Source organism: Lutjanus erythropterus, chromosome 8, assembly GCF_056507025.1.
Source record: "Lutjanus erythropterus isolate fLutEry1 chromosome 8, fLutEry1.hap2, whole genome shotgun sequence".
In the NCBI taxonomy this organism is placed as follows: domain Eukaryota; kingdom Metazoa; phylum Chordata; class Actinopteri; order Lutjaniformes; family Lutjanidae; genus Lutjanus; species Lutjanus erythropterus.
In genome coordinates, this window is record NC_139324.1 from 38,983,320 (window position 1) to 39,007,576 (window position 24,257).

The following is a 24,257-nucleotide window of genomic DNA, read 5'->3' on the forward strand; positions in this document are numbered from 1 at the left end:
CCTCAGTCTGGGCAGAGTCAACTGAACATAGGCTCACCAAGGTAACCAGCAGCTAGTGGCTAATAGCTAACAGTTATCAACCAGCAAATCTTTGTCCCTCAGGAAACTTCATACATCCTGCCACTGAAAGTTGATGCAGACATGCTGCAGGCAATCAGAGGGAAAACCAGAAGATATTTCCTCCACAAAATATGATGCAGTTTCACCAACATCAGTGAATAAAGTTACTAAATTGTGTGCTTGTATACAGTAATCAGTCCAAATCTGCTCTGGTTGCCTCTATTGTTTTTCTTGTTTCAGACAGAAGGTGAGGGGCTTCATAAAGAGTTACTATAAAATAAATAAGGACATAAAGATGCTTTTGAACTGTGAATCACGCAAAGATACTCTAGTGAATCCCAGAATGGAAATATAGAGCTGGAAATAAGTATAACAGGTCCCCTTGAAATAAAACCAAAAAAAATGGTCACACAAAAAGGAGAAACCTTGGAGGAGGAAATTGACATGTTTCCTCTTTAGATGGCTGGACTGCCCATCAATGACTGACAAAGCTGCTGATGTTTTCATAAAAACATGTTTTTCAATAACTGCAGCATATTAGTCATGATGTGTTTCTCACACTGAAAGTACACTTGGAAATCCTTACAATAAATACCTTCAATCCATTCACATCTCTGTATTATTATTAAAAAATAAGCGTTTGTACATCAGCATCACTCATATCTCTATTACTGCAACATCACTTTTAATACATTAGGTCAGTTTAGCTTGGCATTGAAACAACTTCTTCAGGTGTTTAGAGATTTCTTTCATTTTCAGTCCATATATAATTGGATTAAAGAGAGGATGATACAAAATGGTTTGCAAAGTCATTATTGAACGGGCAGTTTTTGGAAAGTCAGATCCAAATCTAACTATAATGACATCATATGCACACAAACAGGAAAAGCTGATTAAAACCAACAGGTGGGGTAAACAGGTCTGTGCTGCTTTTGTCCTCACATTTCTTAAACTTTTACAGGATATTATGAGTATCCTGCTGTATGTGAAGACGATGAAGAGAAAAGGCAAAAGCCCCATGAATAGCAGAGCAACAATGCCAAATATAGATACTATCCTTGAACTCACACAGTGGAGACTGTAGATTGAATTGTTACATAATATTCCTTTAAAAGTTAAATTACACAGTTTCATGTGAGCACGCAGTATTACTGGTACTGCAGTCTGACAAGCAGGAAGAAGCCAAGATAAAGCCAGGAAAATACTCACTGTGGTTTTGCTCATGATAGTTGGATATTGCAGAGGTTTACATATAGACACATACCTGTCATAGGCCATGGCTGACAACAAAAAGAACTCTGAACCACTTAAAAAGTAAATAATAAAAAACTGAAAGAGGCAGGCTGAATATGATATGATTTGTTGTTCAGATAAAACATCAATCAACAACTTTGGGTACAGAGCAGTGCTGAAAACAACAGAGTTCAGCAGTAAAGCTGCAATGAAAATGTACATTGGCTCATGAAGGTTTTTGTGTCTCCAAATAAGACACATAATGGTGAAATTACAGCAGATTATTAGAATATATGCTGTAAACATGATCAAAAAATAAAGATATCTATATTTGTGCACATCCACATATCCATCAAGTGTTATATATGTTATGTTCATCATCCATTAATGTTGTCTAAAATAAATTGTCAGTAAAACAGGCAGATTACATCAACAGCAGAGATGAATGAAAAGTTCCAAAGAACTCTCATTTTCATGATAATATTAACCTTTTCTTGTTCCTTCAAAAGTACCTGACCTGGACATGGACTTGGTGTGAGCTCATCTTAAAACTTCATAAAGTGAACTGTGTGACTCAGAGGAAAGTTTTTTTTATCAGATTGCTTCATCCTCCAAGGATCTCATTAAACTTTCTGTCAACATAGATACTAACATGAAGAACTTCACGAAGCTCTGGAGGCCTGAAGTCAAAGTTTGACCCCGCAATGAAACTTTAAACTCTGTTACATCAAACTTCATTGTTATGGAAATAGGCTGATATTCACAATCAGGATCAGATTTCAGGTCAAATTAGAAGTTGTGCAAGACCCAGCCAGTTCTCAGTCTCTCCCTCCAATACTGACATTTTGTACACATCACTCAGTGACTCAAACAGACACACAGGATATTCTTTAGTGGCTGTATGAGACGTACCAGCTTTTCAAGCTACTTCAATACAAAGATAACATGGTATAAAGAGTAGGAAAAGAGATCGAGTGGATGAATGGGTCAAGCAAACACAGGACTATCATCCAGGATGTCAGGGTTCAAACAAAGTCCTTCCTTAATAATAAGCAGCTGATAAAAGGACAATTATCCAGCAGCCAACAGCTGCATCACTGCCTGGATGATGGTTTTGCAAGGCTACAACATGGAAATTGTGTATACTGGAGACTTATTCAATGGAGACCAAAGTATAAACTCCCAGATAAGGAATTTTTGGAAGTACTTGTAGTTATGGTCCTGCCTTAGACAACTACCACTTATACCTGGAACTGAAATACAGGACAGATTGGAACAGGATTGGCATGTAAAAAGGAAAACATCATGTATTTATAACCTCTTGAGGATCTTTCAGCCAGCCAGTTTTGAGGGCTTTGACAGATGCCTGGAGAGGGATGTAGGTGAAGAGATAACTAGTGGAATATGGGGGGAAATTATTGGATCGTGGTTTAGAGTATCAAGAGAAATGCAGACACGCCTGATTAATTATAAATTACCAATAGGATTTATTGGACTGGATTTATTGGAGTAAAATGGCACAGTTAGGACTTAGAAACTCTGATTTTTCTTGGAGATGCGACACCACTTGTGGTACCCTCTTACATATGATGTACTCATGCCCCATCATAGATCTTCTATGGTCTAAGACTATCTCCTTCATCAATACAGTGATGTCTTCTGCACCAATGCTTTGTCTATTAGGTGTACTGCTTAAAGAAAGTAGTTTTAATACTCACCAAATCTCATGGTGCAGGACAGAACTTATAACTGGATGCATGATAGTGCTGTGACATTAGAAGACTAAAGGAGACATAGAGTGGTTTGACGAAATGACTAAAATCTCCTCCTATGAAATTCTGTGTTACAAGCTGATACATAGGCCAAACATTAATATGAAAATATGGGGCTCTTAGACTAATGTAACCTGACATTCTGATGAATTGCACCTTTTTTTTTTCATCATCTGAGGTTTTAGCTGGACATGTTTAGGAAAAAAGGTGGATCCAGGGCCTGAGGTCACTGTAGATGGATGGCTGTTCTCTGTCACTGTCATTTTAAACAATACATTCTGTAGAAACCTGAAAAATATTTCACCATAATTTGGTCTTGGATGTGACGCAAGGAAGATGTTTGCATGGGATATGCAAATATTTGCAGGTAAAAATGCTGAGTTTGTGCCAGAGAAGAGGGCAGAGAGAGGGCATGTATGTGGTGCTGCATATGATGGAGGGGCTTCAGGGGCACAATATCATGGGCAATAAGTTTTCACTACACATCTGCTGCAGAAGAAGTTGACGATGGTGGGGACAGTCAGAAAAAATAAACCTGACTGCTTGAATAGAGGGGCTCCATAAAGGGTGACTATGAAATAAATAAGGACATAAAGATGCTTTTGAACTGTGAATCACGCAAAGCTACTCTAGTGAATCCCAGAAGAGGGCAAGAGCTGGAAATAAGCATAACAGGTCCCCTTGAAATAAAAAAAAACTGCCCATCAATGACTGACAAAGCTGCTGATGTTTTCATAAAAACATGTTTTTCAATAACTGCAGCATATTAGTCATGATGTGTTTCTCACACTGAAAGTACACTTGGAAATCCTTACAATAAATACCTTCAATCCATTCACATCTCTGTATTATTATTACAAAATAAGCGTTTGTACATCAGCATCACTCATATCTCTATTACTGCAACATCACTTTTAATACATTAGGTCAGTTTAGCTTGGCATTGAAACAACTTCTTCAGGTGTTTAGAGATTTCTTTCATTTTCAGTCCATATATAATTGGATTAAAGAGAGGATGATACAAAATGGTTTGCAAAGTCATGATTAAACGAGCAGTTTTTGGAAAGTCAGATCCAAGTCGAACAATAGTGATGTCATATGCACACAAACAGGAAAAGCTGATTAAAACCAACAGGTGGGGTAAACAGGTCTGTGCTGCTTTTGTCCTCACATTTCTTAAACTTTTACAGGATATTATGAGTATCCTGCTGTATGTGAAGACGATGAAGAGAAAAGGCAAAAGCCCCATGTTCAGCAGAGCAAAAATGCCAAATATAGATATTATTCTTGAACTCACACAGTGGAGACTGTAGATTGAATTGTTACATAAAATTCCTTTAAAAGTTAAATTACACAGTTTCATGTGAGCACTCAGTATAACCGGTACTGCAGTCTGACAAGCAGGTACAAGCCAAGCTAAAGCCAGGAAAATACTCACTGTGGTTTTGCTCATGATAGTTGGATATTGCAGAGGTTTACATATAGACACATACCTGTCATAGGCCATGACTGACAACAGCATAAATTCTGAACCACTTAAAAAGTAAACAATAAAAAATTGAAAGAGGCAGGCTGAATATGATATGATTTGTTGTTCAGATAATATGTCAATCAACAACTTTGGGTACAGAGCAGTGCTGAAAACAACAGAGTTCAGCAGTAAAGCTGCAATGAAGATGTACATTGGCTCATGGAGGTTTTTGTGTCTCCAAATAAGACACATAATGGTGAAATTACAGCAGATTATTAGAATATATGCTGTAAACATGATCAAAAAATAAAGATATCTATATTTGTGCACATCCACATGTCCATCAAGTGTTATATATGTTATGTTCATCATCCATTAATGTTGTCTATAGTAAATTGTTCAATAATACAACAGGCAGATTACATAAGCAGCATAGATGAATGACATTTTAAAAAGAACTCCCATTTTCCTGATAATACTAACCTTCAACCTGTACGTTTGTTCATTGAGAGGTACCTGACCTGGACATGGACTTGGTGTGAGCTCATCTTAAAACTTCATAAAGTGAACTGTGTGACTCAGTGGAAAGTTTTTTTTTTTTATAAGATTGCTTCACCCTCCAAGGATCTCATTAAACTTTCCATCTACATAGATACTAATGTGTGAAGAAGTCCATGAAACTCTGGAGGGCTGAAGTCAAAGCCACACTGTTGGAACACATGCAGAACGTCTTGACATTGTCTCGCTGAAATAAGCAGGGACATCTCTGAAAAACATGTTTGGATGGCAGCATATGTCACTCCAATACCTGTATGCACCTTTCAGCATTAATGATAATAATTTCAAAAAATAATTTTCCTTTATCATTGCAAAACACAGCTGCAAGCTGAAGCAGCTCACCCAGCAGGAGAACAGCTATTGGCTATGCACAAGAACGATGCCAGACTGTGGCAGGAAGCACACGCTTCTGATGCTTCACCTAGATGCATGAAGGTTCTGCAGACCTGCAGCATAGTACTGAAACTCTGTGCATGCAGCTCCAGGTCCCCCTCTCACTGCCTCTGACCTTGAAATCGTCCCTCTTTCTGGAACGTTCATACAGTTCCTGTTAAGAGAAAGTTCACTCCATCGGTTGCGTCCAAAAGTTCAAGCCACAAGGGAACATGTCCTGCTCCGAAGGCTTGAACATTCCCAACTGAGCAGCCAAGCCGCGCTTGTCGAACCCAGAACTTAGCAGCCCATGATTGTGCAATGAGCTCATCACACTGGACAGCTATCGAGCACCTCCATTTGTCTGCTTGTTTGAACTGTGTGCTCCACTCTCTAGGAATGTACTCCAGTCCACCTTTGGCCGGATCTTGCTTTGTGACAGGATGGAATCTCCAACCTGATGACAGGTTGACCACCCTGAATTCCTAAGTGGCACAAGTGGCGCCCCCATCTGCAAGGCAGATCTAGGCACTCACTCTGCTGTCAGTCATGACCTGTACCAGCATCACCCTACTCCATGAAGAAACCGATACTCTCTTTCAGCGGTCTCCCTCCACTCCATCCAACCATGAGCCCTGGTCCATGGTTTAGCTCTGCACAGCCTGACACCCCAGTACTTATCTGAGCTCCTCTGTCCCCTTTCTGTCCCCTTTTCTGACCCCAGATCGCTCAGATCCTCAGACCAGCTGCTTTCAGCTGTCCAGAAATCACGACTGAAGGGGAAGGGCGATCAGGCATTCTCTGCAGCCGCCCCTAAACTCTGGAACAGCCTACCCTTTTCAATAAAGTGTCCCCCCTCTGTTGATATTTTCAAAGCAAAACTTAAGACTCACATGTTCTCTCAGACTTTTGAGTGTCCTTAGAATTGTACTTTCACTTTTATTTTTCTGTTTGTTTGTTTGTTTGTGTTTCATATTTTATCTGTTCTATTTATCTACTTGTGTTTGGGATGTTTTTTATGTTATCTCTGCTGCTCTTGCTGTTTTACCATGTTGTATTCCTTATATTCATTATTCTGCTGTACAGCACTTTGGTCAACCTTGGTTGCTTTAAATGCGCTTTATAAATAAACTTGACTTGACTATTGGATTGGATCCAATATCTCCTTGGTCACTTTAAAATATTTGTAATATTTGTTATCTGATGGTTACTGTAATGCCCCACAGCTGAACAAGTGGACATTTGTGCTGGGAAATGTTGAAATAACTTCAGGGAATCAGTGCTGAATGCTGAATTACCAGAACACACACATGATGTGTGCATTCATCCAGACGCTCACTTATATTATAGCTTGTTTCATTTGATTTAAAAACTGTTCCTCTGGTCACAAGTTTACAAACATTAGTCAACTATAACAGAGCACATGATCAAATGCTCTACTGACTTTATGAATAGTTTCATTATGTTAAACTTGAGAATATTACGCTGCAGTCGGTCCACATGAGCGCTCCCCCCCCCCTCCCTGTCTGTCTGTCTGTCTGTCTGTCTGTCTGCTGTGACTGTCTGTTACCTGACAGACACTGATTTGGGCTCAAGCTTTAGTGATTGTTTATCTCAAAAAGAGGATTACAAACTCTGATCTGCCTATATTTTCTCAGTTGGAGAAAAATGTGACGGCGCATCGTTCCTGTGCGCCATTGGGTTTTGTATCAGTGCGGCGCTGTCTGTAGTAATGACACAGCAGAGAACCATAGATGGCTGAACATGAATTATGATTTATAAATCAAGCACTGAATAAATGTATATAATTCTTTATTAGGGCTCCAAGCAGGACCCCTCTTGTTTTTGTTCTGATTATTCTTTTTCTTCTTCTTCTTTTTCTCTGCTAAAAGTGTTCATGCATCAAAAACTGTGACAAAAAGCCATGAAAATTGGCAGGTGGGTTTAAAATTTATAAATGTAAATAAGTAATGGCTTGTTTGCTGTGGCAGATTTGTTTAGTTTTAACAGCGAGCATCTATAGGTGAAATCATCTAACGTGCTGCAGGCACTGTGGACTTTTTGTCTTGCCCTGATGTGCCATAACAGCGCCCTTTTTGTGCTCCGGGACCTCCTGATTTATAAATTAAGCACTGAATAACAGTATATGATGCTTCATTTTATTTCATTTTATTTATTTTATTTTATTTTATTTTTATCTATTCTATTCAAAATTTAATTAATTATCTGTATTGTGTAACATGAAGGAGCATCAACTCTCATTTTATTATGCAACAATGTGCTGTATGATGATAATAAGTAACCTTGATTCCTGGGGCTGATTTCACAAAGATGGACTTTAACTGTGGCAACAGATAGTCAGACTTTAGACAGACATCTAAATTAATCTGTTGCACAAAGCAGTTTAGTTCCTGACTATCTTAACCCCCACCAGAAAAAAATCTGGTATAAAAATGTAAGTGACAGTGAACCTCTGCTGTTCAAAATGTTCAGAAAATATATAAAAAATATGTTACAAAATGCAAAGAAATCACTGCTTTCTCCAGATCAATGTTAGCAATGAGTTTTCCTCTTGTTCTTGTGTGCTACTCATCAGCTGGCACTGACTGTTACCATGGTAACATGGGTCTTAAGCCTCACTCAGCCTGGGGTTTTTATTTAAGGTGTCTAATCTTTCTTTTTGTGAAATGGTTGAACTGTTGCAATAGTATAATCTATGAGCAAAATTAAATGTAGTCCAAAGTGACCCCTGGACATGAACTCTTATACTCTATGAAGCTGTTTACCTGCCATACGTTCCTGTCACACCATCATCATCATCATCATCACATCATATTGCATATATTATATGTTGCTCGTTTCATTTTTCTGAAACTCATCATCTAATTGTTCCACTGTTTAATTTAAAATTTATTTTCAATTTTTATTTCACTTAAATGTATTTTATTTATTTGTGAATTCATTTTCCATTCTACTGTAAGGTTTATTTATTTCCTATGCATCTATTATTATTATTTTATTTTTTTTAGTTTCATTCTGGAGTTAGACATCAAATAATTTTACTACACATTGTAGTGTGTATGATTGCATATGTGACAATAAAACCTGACATTTGAAGCTTGAAACATTCAGTCATAACATCGTTCAAACTGATCATACTCTTTAATGTTTCCATGACAAACAGTAAAGAGGACTTTTTACAACATGGAAGCAAATCTTTACATTAAATACACTCCAAACAACAGAACATTCACATCTCTGCATTTCCTGCACATCAGCATCAGTGACATCACTTACTGTGTGATATATCAGATCACTTTGGCTTGACAGAACATCTTCTTTAAGTGTTTAGAGATTTCTTTCATTTTCAGTCCATATATGACAGGATTGAAGAGAGGATGATACAAAAATGCCTGTAATGTGATTGCTAAACGTACAGTTTTTGGGAAATCAGCCCCAAGTCGAACTGTAATGACATCATACGCACACAAACAGGAAAAGCTGATTAAAACTATCAGGTGTGGTAAACAGGTCTGTGCAGCTTTTGTCTTGACTTCTCTACAACTGCGATAGGAGACAATAAGTATCCTGATGTATGTAAAGACGATGAAGAGCAGAGGGAAAAGCGCCATGTTTAACAGAGCAACAACTCCAAACATAGAGAGTATTCTTGAACTCACACAGTGGAGACTGTACATCGAATTGTTACAAAAAATCCCTGTTAGAGAGAAATTACACAGTTTCATATTAGCACTCAGTATTACTGGTACTGCAATATGACAAGCAGGCACAAGCCAAGCTAAGACCAGGAAAGTACTCACTGTGTTTTTTCTCATGATAGTTGGATATTGCAGAGGTTTACATATAGACACATACCTGTCATAGGCCATGACTGACAACAGCAAGAAATCAGAAGCACTTAAGGAGTAATATATGAAAAACTGAAAGAGACATGTTGAATATGTTATGATCTGTTTTTCAGATAAAAAGTCAGTCAACAGCTTCGGGTACATAGCAGTGCTGTAAACAACAGAGTTCAGTAGCAAACCTGCAATGAAAATGTACATTGGCTCATGGAGGTTTTTGTGAATCCAGATTAGATACAAAATAGTGACATTACTCCAGATTGTAAGAATATATACTGTAAACATAATAAAGAAATAAAAATACCTGTATTTGTCCACTTCCACATACCCATCAAGAGTTATATATGATACATTTAATTCATCATCCATGAAGAACGTCACAAAGAAGATCATTAATGAATAAGACAGACATACTGTATATCAAGCAAAATGAATAATTTGAAAGTTTAAGAAGTTTTACTGTGAATGTTGCATTATGTAGAATGTGTATTCATTTACAGACACACCTGACCTTGAACTGCACTTGGTGTGTGTTCGTCTTCAGGAAGTGAACACATGAAATATTTTATGACTTTTATTCACCCTCCATGGAACTCATTAACTCCTGCATCAAGTGGGACAACTTCATCTAACTCTGGAGGCCTGAACCCACAGGTCTTAAACTTTGTTTACTTGACTTCGTGCTCTTGCCACATGGCCCTGATCGTTGCATGGGCTCTTGCAAAAACACACATGTATACTGTAGGTCAACCAAACGTTTTTTGCTTGAAAACATTGTGTGGAGCCTGCAGGACCTCTACAATGGCCTCTACTCTGAAGGCCTGAACCCACCAGCATCATTTGGGTTTATGGAAGTTTTAATGATTCTCTGTAGGCAACACTCGCTGATTTCTTGGTTTTCCTTTGCCTAGAGTTTAGAATTCCCACACTGGCCTCTGGAGTCGATGCACCATTCACACAGAATGAATTGCAACGTTTGCTGACAGTAACGTCCAGGTAGAAAACCTCTGCTTCACACACATTCAGGGGTGGTTTTAGTGATTTGGAGGCAGCTCTTTTCATTTAATAACCACTGAATCCAAGGGCCCAAACTTTGAGCTTGATCTCTGATCTTATCTGCTAAACTATTTAACTCATTGGTGTTACAGCTGATTATTTTTAGTCCCACCCTCTGTAAATCAAAATTTGATCAGTTAATTCACCTGTCACTTTCTAAACAAACACAGGGGCTGAAGTCCTAACCAATGAGTGAACCAGCTCTAAACTTCTCTGCCTCGAGACAACAACAAAAATGATTGATTGATTAATAGATTGTTAACTATTTTGCTGTTTTCAGGACAGTGACTCTTTCATTTCTGAAGCAAAGTTGATATAAAATTAAGTTTAAATTAGAATTAGAAGCGAATAACCAAACAATTCAATGAAATAAATATAATGTATGTAAATATAATGAAATATAATGTTTGGAATACTGATATGTTGGGCCTTCTCGTCAGGTCTCCCCTCTGCCATCGAAAGCAGTTTATTTAACATGTGATCAAATGAATTCAGCATAATGTTGCTGAGAGTTTACAATACGAGTGTCCTGAACGTTTTGATGACAGATTTCTTTGTCAATAGATTTCTGATGATATAAAGGTTTACATAAAAGTCTTAACATAAGTCTTAGTCGGGTCTCCTTGTTCTGTACAGTTCTGCCTATAGCTGGAAGAATCCTGACACAAGAATATTTAATTATTCTAACTGTTCTTGTGGACTGGAGCTTAGTGCACACAGAATATTGAACTGACTGCTACTACCAGTGTTGTGGAAGATAAAACATCTGAGGGGCACCGATATCATTGCTACTTAAAATATTTTATTGATTTTGAATTCCACAACTTTCAAGAGAAAAATCAGTGAACTGCAGTATGGCTTTTGTGTTCGATCAGCATTAATTTCACTCTTTGTCTTCAGTCTCAGGCCTTCATCAAAACAACCACAGATAATGTTACTCACATCAGTATCGGTGCTGGTGAGGCTCTGTTTCAGTCCAGCTGATTGAAGGGAAAATAAAACATGAATAATGACACTTATACCTCATAGAATAAAACTGACTTTTGAACAACCATCTCAAATTGGTGAGTCATGAAATCGATGAATCTTTACTGTGTGTTAGTTCTCAAAACATATCAGTCAAAATACTTTTCAAAGTCCACACAGATCACATCTACATCACTCAGAGGAAATGACTGTACATTTCTCTGTTCTAGACAACAGTTTAGTTAACAGAACAACTTCTTGAGGTGTTTAGAGATTTCTTTCATTTTAAGTCCGTATATGATTGGATTAAAGAGAGGATGATACAGAAACAGCTGTAAAGTCATTATTAAACGTGCAGTTTTTGGAAGATCTGATTCCAGTCTGAGTATAATAATATCATAGGAACACAGCAGTGAGAAGCTGATTAAAACCAGCAGGTGTGGTAAACAGGTCTGTGCAGCTTTTGTTCTGACTTCTCTACAGCTTCTGTAGGAGATTATAAGTATCTTTATGTACGTGAAAACTATGTACAGTATAGGAAAAAATGCAATGTTGAGCAAAACAATCACACCGTACAGAGATAATGCTCTTGAGCTCACACAGTGAAGTTTGTAAAGTGAATTATTGCAAAAGATTCCTTTCAGAGTAAAGTTACAGAGTTTCTTCCTGGCACTCAGTGTAGTTGAACCTGCGACCTGACAGGCGGGCAGCAGCCAGGCCAGAACCAGGAACATGCTGATGGTGGTTTTTCTCATGATAGTTGGATACTGCAGAGGTTTACATATAGACACATACCTGTCATAGGCCATGACTGACAACAGCAAGAACTCCGAACCACCTAAAGTGTAAAATGCAAAATACTGAAAGTGACAAACTGGATGCGATATGATCTGTTTCTCTGATAAAAAGTCGATCAAAAGCTTTGGGTAGATGACAGTGCTGTAAAGAACAGAGTTAATCAACAAAGCTGCAATGAAAATGTACATAGGCTCATGGAGGTTTGGATGAATCACAATGAGCCATACAATAATGGAATTACAGCAAATTATTAGAATATATATTGTAAAAAGTAACATAAAATAAACATATCGGTATTTTTCAACCTCCACATACCCACCAAGAGTTATATATGTTATATTTAAATCCTCTTTCATTGAGAATGGATGAAAATAATCAAACAGGCAGATAATATTACAGACAAACCAAAATTACAGTTCAGTCTCACATTAAATGACTCTGTGCAGTCTGAACTTTAGAGATGAACACAGCTGCACCTCAGTTTGAGTTTGTGAAATGTGTTTTTATCAGATTGCTTCATACTCCACGGATCTCATTAAACTTTCCACCAAGAGAGACAACAAACATGTGACCAACTCTGGAGTCCTGAAACCAAAAGCTGTGTTTCACCTGTTTAACTGGGACATGTACCCCCTGATGTTGTCCCTGCCCCATTAAACAACACATTTACACTTTAATGAACATTCTTCAGCAATGTCTTTATTATTATTTTATTTCATTTTTGGTATGGACAACAGCATTCTTCTGTAATATATTAAGTTTTTACTTTAACAAACAGTCTGGTCCTCATTAAGTGGCCTCACTGCCTGGGGGTTCAGGCTGTGGCTCGGTCTGCTGGACCCGGCCTGGACACACCTGTATCTTCTCCCTGAGGGCAGTAGGTGAAACAGGTGATGTGCAGGGTTGTGCTGAGTCCCGCAGGATGTTGTTCAGTGGAGGGTGGATGAGCTGTCCACAATGTCCAAACCTTTCATCTGCATTTTAGTAGCGGGCCAGTGAATACCAGGACAAATGGATTAAAATAAAACAAAATGCTTTGTTGGCACACATTTGAAGTAAGGATGTTAATGATTAATCAATAATCAATTAATTGCCATTAAGAATTTAACCAATTAGAATGTATTGATAGATATTTAATCTGTAATCTAGAAATGGCAGGAATTTTACGTCATTTGACATTGTTTCGTCTGGCGTGGCTGAACTTCAACTTAAAATGACAAAAAAAATTACAAACAAAAAAAGAAATTGAGGAAAAAAATATTTTTTAATTCTATAAATTGGTAATGATTAATCAGTTATTAGCATTGTCAACCACAGGTTCAGTTTGCGACCCTAGTTTGGAGAGGTGACTGTGACATCAACGGTGAAAAGTAACTAAGACTCTGAGAGGGTTTTTTCATTTGTCGCTAAAATAACGACTCACAAGCAGATTTCATAAGTGTAACTGGCTGATGTAAGCTAATGCTAATGCTAATGCGAACTCCTTGAGATTTAATGTTTCCATCTGACACGTTTTAAAACAAGAACCCTGTGAAAGTTTTATGTAAAGTTAGCTAACAGCTGCAAACATGATATAACATTAATGCTAACAGACTGAGGCTGTTAGCATTGAGGCTGAGCGTGTTTTACTTCTACTGCTATTACCTCTAAAAGTGTGCGTCCTCTTAAAGGTAAGTTATAAAATCAGTGGACGAGGCTGCAGCTGCTGTCCAGAATAACCTGTGCTGCATGCTCTATGTTCCCTTTCACCATGAATTAAGGATTTATTATGACCGGCCCAGAGTTGATGATTGTTGGGAGACTTTTACTTGCTACTTTGCATAAAGTTTAAATGAAGCTGACAATGATGCAAAATGAGTTTGGTGAGAGTAGGGTCAGAGCCAGGAGTTGAGGAGGTCTGGAGCTGAGCCCAGAGACAGCAACCGAAGTTTGCTTCCAGACGCACGGAAACAACATTTTCTTTGCTTCAGTGCACACCAAAATGTTTTGCAACTCTACTGAAAAGTATTAAGAACTTACAGCAAACAAAAGGCGCTGGAAAACACATTACCACATATAAATTCACACCCTTTAATGATGCAAATAAATGTCTTAACTCACTCAAGATTCAGCCAGCAGCTGGTTGAGGTCACTGCTCACATATCTGTCTTGTGTGATCCAGAAGATTTGCCTTACACTGTGAAAATGAGGATCGAGGATCTTGCTCTCTTGAATCTGGAAGGGGGAAAGTAAGGGAAAAGAACAGTGAAGTAAATGTCTCACTGAATTACCATTATGATGAAATATGATGCAACAACATCACAGAAACACACCACCCTGCTCAGAGGTCAAACAACACCTGTGGGTTCAGGACTGTTGAAATTTCTGAAGTTCTTTACAGGTTAGTGGAGAGTTTAATGAGATCCACAGAGGCTGACGCGATAAAAACAATCCACAGACTCAAACACTTTATACTTTAATGTTGGTGTCAGTGAACAAATGAAACAGGTCAGTACAGGTAATACGTTACTGCAGTCTTCAAAGTGTTTATGATTGTTTATGGGTTCCTGTCATATGATTGATTTTGTTTTTGTGAACCTTGACGGATGTTGAATTAAATCTAACATATATAACTCTTGCTGGGCACGTAGACTTACATAAATACAGATATCTTTATTTTGTGATAATGTTCACATCATATATTCTGATAATCTGCAGTAATTCTACTATTGTTTGTCTCATCTGGATTCACAAAAACCTCCATGAGCCTATGTACATTTTCATTGCAGCTTTGTTAATCAACTCTGTTCTTTACAGCACTGCTATCTACCCAAAACTTTTGATTGACTTTTTGTCTGAAAAACAGATCATATCTTTTCCAGCCTGTCTGTTTCAAGCTGTTCTATATTACATTCTGACCTATTCAGAGTTCTTGCTGTTGGCAGTCATGGCCTATGACAGGTATGTGTCTATATGTAAACCTCTGCAATATCCAACTATCATGAAAACAACAACCGTCACTGTCTTTCTGGTTTCCTCTTGGTTTGTGCCTGCTTGTGAGATCACAGTGGCAGTTGCATTGAATGCAAATATCAAACTCTGTCACTTTACTTTGAAAGGGATTTTTTGCAACAATTCAGTTTACAGACTTCAGTGTGTGCGGACAGCAGCACTGTCTATATATGGTGTGATCATACTGATAAATATTGCACTTCTCCCTGCTCTCTTCATACTCTTTACATACATCAGGATACTTATAACATCCTATCGGAGTTGTGCAGAAGTCAGGACAAAAGCTGCACAGACGTGTTTACCTCACCTGATGGTTTTAATCAGCTTCTCTTGTTTTGTTACTTACGATGTGATCATAGTTCGTTTAGAGTCAAATATTCCAAAAACTGCACATTTAATAATGACTTTACAAATTGTTTTGTATCATCCTCTCTTTAATCCAATCATATACGGACTAAAGATGAAAGAAATTTCTAAACACCTCAAGAATTTGTTCTGTCACGTCAAATCACACTAATATATTGAAGAATTGGTCATTAAGAATTATTCTGTCATCATCTTTTACTTCACATGACATCCACATTAGTAACACTTAGCCAGAACAACAAGCCTTCATACATTCACCTTCACATTTGAATACTGTGAAACTATCCTGTATATATTTATACATCCTTCATAAATACATACAGTAAATCCTTCATATCTATAATGTGCAATTATCCTGTGCTATGTATTGTATATTTACAGTAAATTCACAAGGCAAAATCATCCCATGCAATATGCAGTTATGAATTTGTTGGGTGTTTTTTAAAGAAACAGGAAGTTTCCATGTAATTTACATTGTGTGGGCTACACATGATACACAGCAACAGAATTATCTCTAGCAGCACAAAACCCCTCTGGCAAAACAAAGTGAAGCCTGGTTTATACATAGATCATTAAACGTATAACAATTCCAGTGTATTTTCATCCAAATTTGTCACATACTGATGACATGTCATCACCTCTGAGCTCTCACATGTGTTTTATTTTGGAGAAAATAGTGGGATGAAATTACAGTAACTGCAGAAAGCTGCTGAGAAACCACAGCAAACTTCAGTTCCTCTATTCTAACATGTCAAATATCTGCAAGACAATGAAGAAATATGTCTACTGTGTGCATTACATGACTGTATGTAACAAGAGTATAGAAAAATATTAAAATAAGAGCACAGAGTCAGAACTCTCAGACTCTGATCCCAGGCGTGAAAATGCATTAAAATTAATCCATCAGTGTCAGATTTTATCTGAAAATGTTTGATGATATTCAATATTTTTTTTCTGCTGCAGCATATTGCTTTTTGTAGTAAAATGTTATTTTATTAGAATATAAATATTAGCAGCTTCAGATGCTCAGTAACATCAAAAAACCATTGAAATAATTTGATTTTAAAAGTTACTTGGAACATCACAAGTGTACTGTAATATAATAATAAATGTTGTAAATAAATATGTTCCTGTTCTTTGTCTGTTTAGTTCTTGTGTTCCTCTGGTTCTGTGTCAGTTACACTCCTGATCATACTCTCATGTGTTGGATTTTGTGTTTGTTTTCATGGACGGTGTTTTTGCATTTTGCCTTATGTGGATTCTTTTTTGGTTTTTTGGACTTTGGTTGTGACCTGACTGCCTTTACATAAGCTTTATTCGTTTGTTTTCTTTATTAAATATATTTGAACTGTTTTCTGCTTCGCTGTCTGTATTTTTGGTTCCACCATCCTGTCTTAGTTTGACAGAAGTGATCAGATAAAATGGAAGTTTCTGGCTTTTGCTTTGGTATGAGCCAATATTTTTTGGTTCGCTCTGCAAAGGCAGAATACAGGAACTTCCAAATAAGGTCAAAGGTCAAATCAGAGGTCAGGATTAACATGTAGAAACAATAACCTGATATAAAGATAGAAAACTGACACGTATAATTATCTGTTTGCAACTATTTTGGCTCAACAACAAGAAAACTTTAAAATCATTTTTCTCAGTTCTGGCCTCTGAGAAGTTCCTGCCTGTTTCCTATGTAGGGCCTGTTCAACGCTGCTTTCTGTTTTAATGGAGTATTGACGCCATTTATTAGTTTTTTGAAACCTGATGTTATGCTTGTGAACACATCTGTAGTTTTGAAACATTCAGAGTCGTTTCGCAGCTGCTTTTCACTTCATTTTCAGATTTCATTTTGCATTTTTGACCCATCAGCTGACCAGGCCTCAGGGACTTTTCTCTGAGCTGCTGATGGTCAGTCTGGGTCTGACATCATTGTCCACAGTCACACTGATGAAGTTCATAATGATCATAAAGTGAAGATAAACACTGTGGATATTGATGGTTAATCTTTTCAGTTTCAAACAATGAACATTTATCTTATTGAATTGTCTTGTGTCTATATTGAACCGAGTATGAAACAAAGATATTTAATATTCAAAATTATGATTTTTTCCCTAAATTCTCACTCCTTCTGACTCTGATGCCTGCAGCACTTTTCCTGTCTAAACAGGATTTAAAATGAAAGCGGTGGGAAAGTTGTGGAATTCTGAAAAAACAAAGGATTTTAGATCCTGCATGAAGTTGTGTTGGTGTTGACAGGCTGGAGTTGTGTTAATGTGTTTAATTGCTCTCAGAGGACAGAAGAGATAACGACCTGTTGACCACCTCAAACAAACTTATTGTGATGATTACTTCACCTAACTTTGTTAATTATTACACAGGCTCTTAAACAGCTGCACAGAGTTTGTAATGATACGACCTGTTGGATTTGGACGCTTGTTTCTGATCACAGGTCGTCTCCTGAGGACGCCACACTGTGACCGCTGGGTCATAATTAACTGTTTGTAGGCTGGCTGTAGTCAGGCCCGTCCCCTGAGGCCGACCCGGCCTGTTGTTCACCACAGAAGAAGAGGAGGAGGAGGAGGAGGAGGGACACAGGGGAGGTCACAGCAGAGGAGACTAATTACTGTATCCTTACATCAGCTGTGGGCTGCTGTGCACGCCATGTTAGTGTAAATACATTACATCATACTGACTGGGAATCATTTTTTTTCCATTCATTCCTCTGAGGCGCACACACACACACACACACACACACACACACACACACACACACACACAAAAGTTGTTACAGTGAACTAAAACTAAAGTAAAAACTAAAACTAGGTGTTTCACTTCAGCTTTGTCCTTTCACCTGGCACATAAACACATTTGCAAAATGAGTTTTAACTGGCAGCTCTACAGTAGTCTGCAGTGTGGTGAGTGCTGGGACAAACAGATATAAAGTTTTTTCCACAAAGAAGAAAAAACTTCATGCATAACATTTGTTGAATTTACAAGAAGGCCCACATAATTAAGAATTTGTCATCGATGGCATTTCACAAAGTTTATGAAGTCTCTTCTCGCTCAACAAGCTTCAGTTGATTTTAAGGAGGTCTGGGGAAACTGCGACAGCCTGCACTCACACACTGCTCTCCAGAAAGACCTGCAGCTCATTTTGTGGCAGCAGCAGCTGATAATGACACTTCTGGTGGTACCTTCAGATGTCTGGGACATGCTTGGATGTATAAGACATCCATGGTGAGGTAACATGTTAGCTGCTGGTGTCTGTGGTTTTGAAGGATGCGTTTGTAAAACACCGACCTGAGTGATTCGTGCCTACTTTTTGGCTTTAGGCTTAGTTTTTTCATTTCGTCTACATGACAGTAGCAGGGGAAATTATCATCTCATTTCATTTTGCTCCTTACTGTAAATCAAACGCTCTTCACAGTGCCGCAGTCCTTCCAACAAGCAAATTCAAATCCACAATATATTTGTCCAAACAATTAATCAATCAGGACTTTTAACTCACGGCCCGTTGAGCTACTCTGATCTCTGTTTTTCAGCATCACTGGATTTTGGCATAAAGGGTCCTTACTTTTCCCTGGTGATAATTATCTTTTTTTGTCATTTGCTGTATAACTTTAGTCGTCAAGTTTTTGACTTTGTTCAAACGACAAGTACCTGAGTCGCCGACCGGTGCAGCGACAGAGAGGGAGTTTACACAAACAAATAAATTAGTCTATCTGGTCATTTCCTGTTTTATTTTGTAGTGCTGGTCCTCCCTCATGTGTCTTGACTTTACTTCCTGTCTTTGTCCTTTTCCTGCCCTTTCTGATTGCTGTTTGTTTCACCTGTGTCTGATTAGTTCTTTGTCTGTTTAGTCCTCGTGTTTCTTCTCTGTCTGTGTCAGTTTGTTGTTGTCCTTTTGTGTCTCGTGTTTCAGACCTCTGTGGTCTTTTGTTGGCCTTTGGATTTTTGGACTTTGTGTTCCTCAGTGAATTTGTTTGTTTTTGTACCTGCCAGCCTTGGAACTAGCTTTTTGTATATTTTGTAGCTTAATTAAAACATATTTGACCATTTTCTGCTTTTGGCTCCTTCATCTTGTTTAGTGTTTTGCAGATGAGTTCAGTATCGATGCCCTCCTACATCGAAAAATGTCTTTCTGATATTATTTCTCATAAATAAATCATCTCACCTTGTGTCTTTTTAGTAAACGTTCACTATCCTGTGACTAACAGACACTTTTTGGTGATTTTCCTTTTTTTTCCTGTCTTTCTCTAGTTGAGAGTTTGAAGTGTGTTTTACTGATGAGCTCATCTTAGAGAGAAACTTGAGTTCAGAAGGTGTAAAGGTACATCACAGACAGTAAATCATATATATGACAGACGCTGATAAAGAAGACCAGGCGCTGACAGTCGGCTCATGTGAGTGTTTTATGGTGAAATATACAGTACATGAAGAAACAGACAAATACAAATACAAAATAACTCATCACTGCTTTTTTCTTTTCAACAACAGGAAGACCTTGTGATAAATAATATGTACACAGCCTATAGTACATTTAAATAAAATCATTTACATACAGTTTTATCACAAGAGTGTAAATGTTTGTTTTGGCGACTGTCAAATCGATCCAGTGGAAGCATTTATTTAGTTTTCTTTTAATTTTTACTGCTGAATCTTAAAGTAGCTCAAGCTTTGGATACCAAGCTGCATAATATGTACAGAAAAAAAAAACTAAACTGCTCATTCATACAAGCCTGCTAGTTCAAGAGTGTCAGGACACTTGATGCATTTTTTTTTTAATGGAGTTTCGGGGGGGAAGCACGGCACAAACCAGACCTGCCAACAAGAGGCTTTTAAAGGGGCAGTACGTAAATAAGTGACCAAACCATCAACCACACCTCTGCTCTTACTGGTCTCAGTACAGACTCAGATCTCTACACGTGGTTTTAGATCTGTTTCTGCACTGGATCAGATATTTCTTTGCACCGATCACAATCATCTCAGGCAGCGCTGATCCCAGGAACACGAGTACATATAAGAGCTGTATCCTGGACCCCAGACCGCACCTTCAGGGGCCCATGAGGGCTCGCTCACAGACTTTTTGAGCCCTTTATGAACACGGTCTGTACGTCTGCAGACTTTCCCTAAGAAGGAAGTTCACGGTGTTCTGACGTTAAACACAGCGTTACCAGAGGAACCTCAGAGGCACCCTTGATTCATTTCATTCTATATGCTTTACAGACCCTGCAGGTACTCTGATGCCTCTACAGCCTGCAGAAAACAACCTGCGAGGAAGACAAGGGGCGAAGATTCACCATCAGTTTACACTACAGTTGGATCCCCTGAACACAGTATTTGTCTTTTCTTGCTTCATCCATGACTGAGATTTTTTTTTTTTTTTTTAGCTGAATCAGATTTGGCCGTTCAATATGAATATTCAACAATTTGCTCTTTTTTTTTGGTTCGGTCTCTTCCTCTTTAATCTCTCTGACTGTAGTGATCCTTTCCATAATGTTGTCATGGTTCCGCGGTGCGTTCTGCTGAAGTGTCTGACAGCACGTCAGCTGCACTACGTTTCTATCACTCTTCTCTGCTTCCATCACAGTTAGTTTTGTGGTTTGTGGTGATTTAGAGTCTCGGTTTGTAAAGTTTACAGCCTGTCATGATGTTGCACCGATCTGTGTACAATGATGCAGATAAAAAACAAGAAACTTGTTTATCTTCAAAAATACATTTATAATGTCCCTTATTTAAAGTTTTATTAATCTTTGTAAGCTTCTGTTTTATTCTGTTACTGTGAAGCCCACTGACTGACAAAAGAAAACAAAAATGACAGTCAGACTTTGCAGGAAGCAGCCTTTTCTTTTCCTAAGGCTTTATGAATTCACATCTTTCCTTCACCTCATGATGTTTTCCACCGACGTCATGGAAAACATGCAGGATGTAATTTTTCTTTGAGCACTCGACCAAAGCTTAAACCAGCTGCAGAGACAGAGTTGGTGTTCGAGTCAAACATCGTCAGCTGCTGAACATGATGTCAGTGTTACGGAAAGCTGCAGTTTGTTCTAGTTGCCAGCAGAGGTCGACAAAAGTCCAAAATGACTGAACTGCCCCTTTAAAGTCTTTGTGGCAGATCTGCACTACCACATCTCACACTCACACACACACACACACACACACACACACACACACACACACACACACACACACACACACACACACAGTGAAATACTGTTGACGTAGCAGGCTGTGGAATGAAGCACTGACAGTGTAGTAAACCCAAACCTCCCCTGAGTCACAGAGAGTCTGATCTCACACAGCAGCAGCTCCGGTCTGAACCACAGAGGCTCACCAAAATTCAATAAAATGGTTTAAAAAAAGCTTAAATCTAATATTAACTTTGTTTTTAGTTTGTAAAACTCATTGGCTATTAAATATTTAAAAAAAAAAACCTCACTGTTTTGAGCCGGACGTGAGGCTCCATGAGATCTCATCCTCTCTGACTCTGCACCCGCCTCATCCTGAAATATAAAAATCTAATGTACAACTCTGATATTTATCAAGTGTCTCGCAGCACAAAAGCTGATGAAGATCAACATTTACATAAAAATCAAGATCAAAAAAGGCTCCGTAGATGATTGCAGGTGCACAAAGTCATAAAACACAGCTGGAGCTCAGTTACTCGCAGACACGAGGAGCTGATTATGAAATGATGTGGGAACTATAATTTGTCCTTGAAACATCATGATTGGCGTTTTACTTTTGTTCTGTGTGTTTTGGCACATTAACAAACTGAATCTCATAAAGAAAACACATCAAAATGAACACAGATTATCAACATCTGTGACGGGACCCCAGGTGAGGACAGACTGGATTAAAAAAAAAAGCAAAACCAGACGCGTTTCATCGGATCAGAGAGGCTTGATAAACACAGAGTCGTGTCTCTGCAGCGGCGGCGTGTTAACGCAGGTTCACGCCTGCTTCAGGGACACACACAGAGCTCCGTAGAAAGTCATAGTAAAACTTTTAGAAAACATACACAATTATACCTAAAATATATTAGAGAAAAATATTTTTGGGATATTTCTTTTCGAATGTATACAACAAGTCAAACACCTTATTTCAGCTTCACTTTATATTATAAATCTCTTTGTGTTTAAATACAAATTTGTGTCTCCCTCTATGTTAAGACTGTTAGCATGTTGGTGTCATTCTCTTCAGGGAACTGAGAGCAAAATGCCAAATCCTCACACCGTCCAATCACACGTCACCTGAAACCTCAGGAGGAAAATCATCTGTGAAAAGGAAACTGATGGTTTGTAAAGATCAGTCAGGAGTTTTTTGCTCCAGACGGGATGATATCAACAGGTAAAGATATGAAACGGTTCAGACTGGATGCTAAAAAAAAAAAAAAAAAGAAGCAAATTAGCTCCACAAAGTCTAAATCTTTCATTTAGATTTAAATCAAATTGTCCCTGCATCTATTTTTGTCTTCCGGCCACAATTATTAATAAAAACATCATAGATTTCTAAGATAAAGTAGTCATGTTTTAAGAAAAGATTACAAGCATAAAGAAAAACTCATAATTTTCAAGAGGAAAGTTGTAATATTACAAAAACAAAGCTACATCTTTTAATGTCTGGGTTCCTGCACATTTTTACCGATCGATTTTCAAAACTTTTCCATAATGTATCAATAATATTTTACCCTATTTCTATAACTTTATTTAAAATGGCCATTTTGTGCTCTTTGGGTTTTTTTTTTGCTCCTTTAAGGCCCAAATCTACTGAAAGTGATTATTGATGTGTGTATGTGTGACCCGATCATTTTTGTCAGGTTATTTCCCGCCTGGCATCCCAAAAAACAAACCAACAACTAAATAAAATAAAATGAACAAATTAAATAAAACTAAACAAAAATAACAACAGTTGTGTAGTTCTGATAGGATGAACCATCAAAAAATGAAATATCACATCCAGAAATCTGTCCATGTTCACACACACACACACACACACACACACACACACACACACACACACACACACACACACACACACACACACACACACACACACACACGCTGCCTCTCACAGTTTTGTTTCTGCCTGGTTTTAGGTGATGCTGCAGCTCCATCAGCACACACATCTCTCATCTGTGCCTTTACAGTTTTACTTCTCTTCAAACAGGTAGTGCAGCTGCAGAAAAAAAATCTCATGGTGCTCATTTGATGCTTCAAAATCCAAACACGGTGAGACTGGAGGCACGGAGGCGGTTTGACGCGCCTTTTAGTGCACGTCCATCTACTCAAAACGCACGCGTCAGACACTTTCAGTACATTTGGGCCTTTTTTGGGTGTAATGGACCTTTTTTGAGTCCACGCTGAGGTTGTTTCTCACAGACAGAGAACACTCCTCCTGAACTGCCTGAAACGCCTCATTTGAAACCCTGTTTTTCCTCTGTTACTTGATGACATCACTTTGTAACACATTTGCATAATGTGCAGATCGATTGGACTGAACTCTGCGACTTCAGCTCAGTTCAGACTAAAGAGTCACACAGTGACAGTTGTTCACGACGTTCTGAAAACCTGCCAGTTTACACCGATACTGGAGGAGACGCTGAATTTCTCTAATTTTATAACTTTTCAAGATATTTCATGACTGTGGGAACCCTGTAATATAACTACTTTATTCTAATATTACAACTTTTCTCATAAAATGATGGTTTTATTCTGAAAATAGTCTTTTTTCAAATAAAATTTTAACTAAATCACA

General features: G+C 38.0%; 5 protein-coding genes across 5 annotated transcripts; 1 reads left to right on the top strand and 4 right to left on the bottom strand.

Moving 5' to 3' along the window:
* Positions 1-753: 753 nt before the first annotated feature.
* LOC146323303 (olfactory receptor 6N2-like) lies at positions 754-1,671 on the bottom strand. The gene has a single exon (XM_084723923.1). It carries the CDS (start codon positions 1,669-1,671, stop codon positions 754-756), a length of 918 nt encoding a protein of 305 aa, XP_084580049.1.
* A 2,316-nt stretch (positions 1,672-3,987) lies between these two features.
* Positions 3,988-4,905, bottom strand: LOC146323304 (olfactory receptor 6N2-like). Its single transcript, XM_084723924.1, has one exon. The coding sequence runs from the start codon at positions 4,903-4,905 to the stop codon at positions 3,988-3,990; it is 918 nt and encodes a 305-aa protein (XP_084580050.1).
* A 3,869-nt stretch (positions 4,906-8,774) lies between these two features.
* LOC146323305 (olfactory receptor 11H1-like) lies at positions 8,775-9,707 on the bottom strand. Its single transcript, XM_084725491.1, has one exon. The coding sequence runs from the start codon at positions 9,699-9,701 to the stop codon at positions 8,775-8,777; it is 927 nt and encodes a 308-aa protein (XP_084581617.1). The 5' UTR covers positions 9,702-9,707.
* A 1,889-nt stretch (positions 9,708-11,596) lies between these two features.
* Positions 11,597-12,508, bottom strand: LOC146323306 (olfactory receptor 10AG1-like). The gene has a single exon (XM_084725490.1). The coding sequence runs from the start codon at positions 12,506-12,508 to the stop codon at positions 11,597-11,599; it is 912 nt and encodes a 303-aa protein (XP_084581616.1).
* A 2,226-nt stretch (positions 12,509-14,734) lies between these two features.
* LOC146323307 (olfactory receptor 2AT4-like) lies at positions 14,735-16,231 on the top strand. The gene has a single exon (XM_084724185.1). The coding sequence runs from the start codon at positions 14,818-14,820 to the stop codon at positions 15,658-15,660; it is 843 nt and encodes a 280-aa protein (XP_084580311.1). The 5' UTR covers positions 14,735-14,817; the 3' UTR covers positions 15,661-16,231.
* The last annotated feature ends 8,026 nt before the right edge of the window (positions 16,232-24,257 follow it).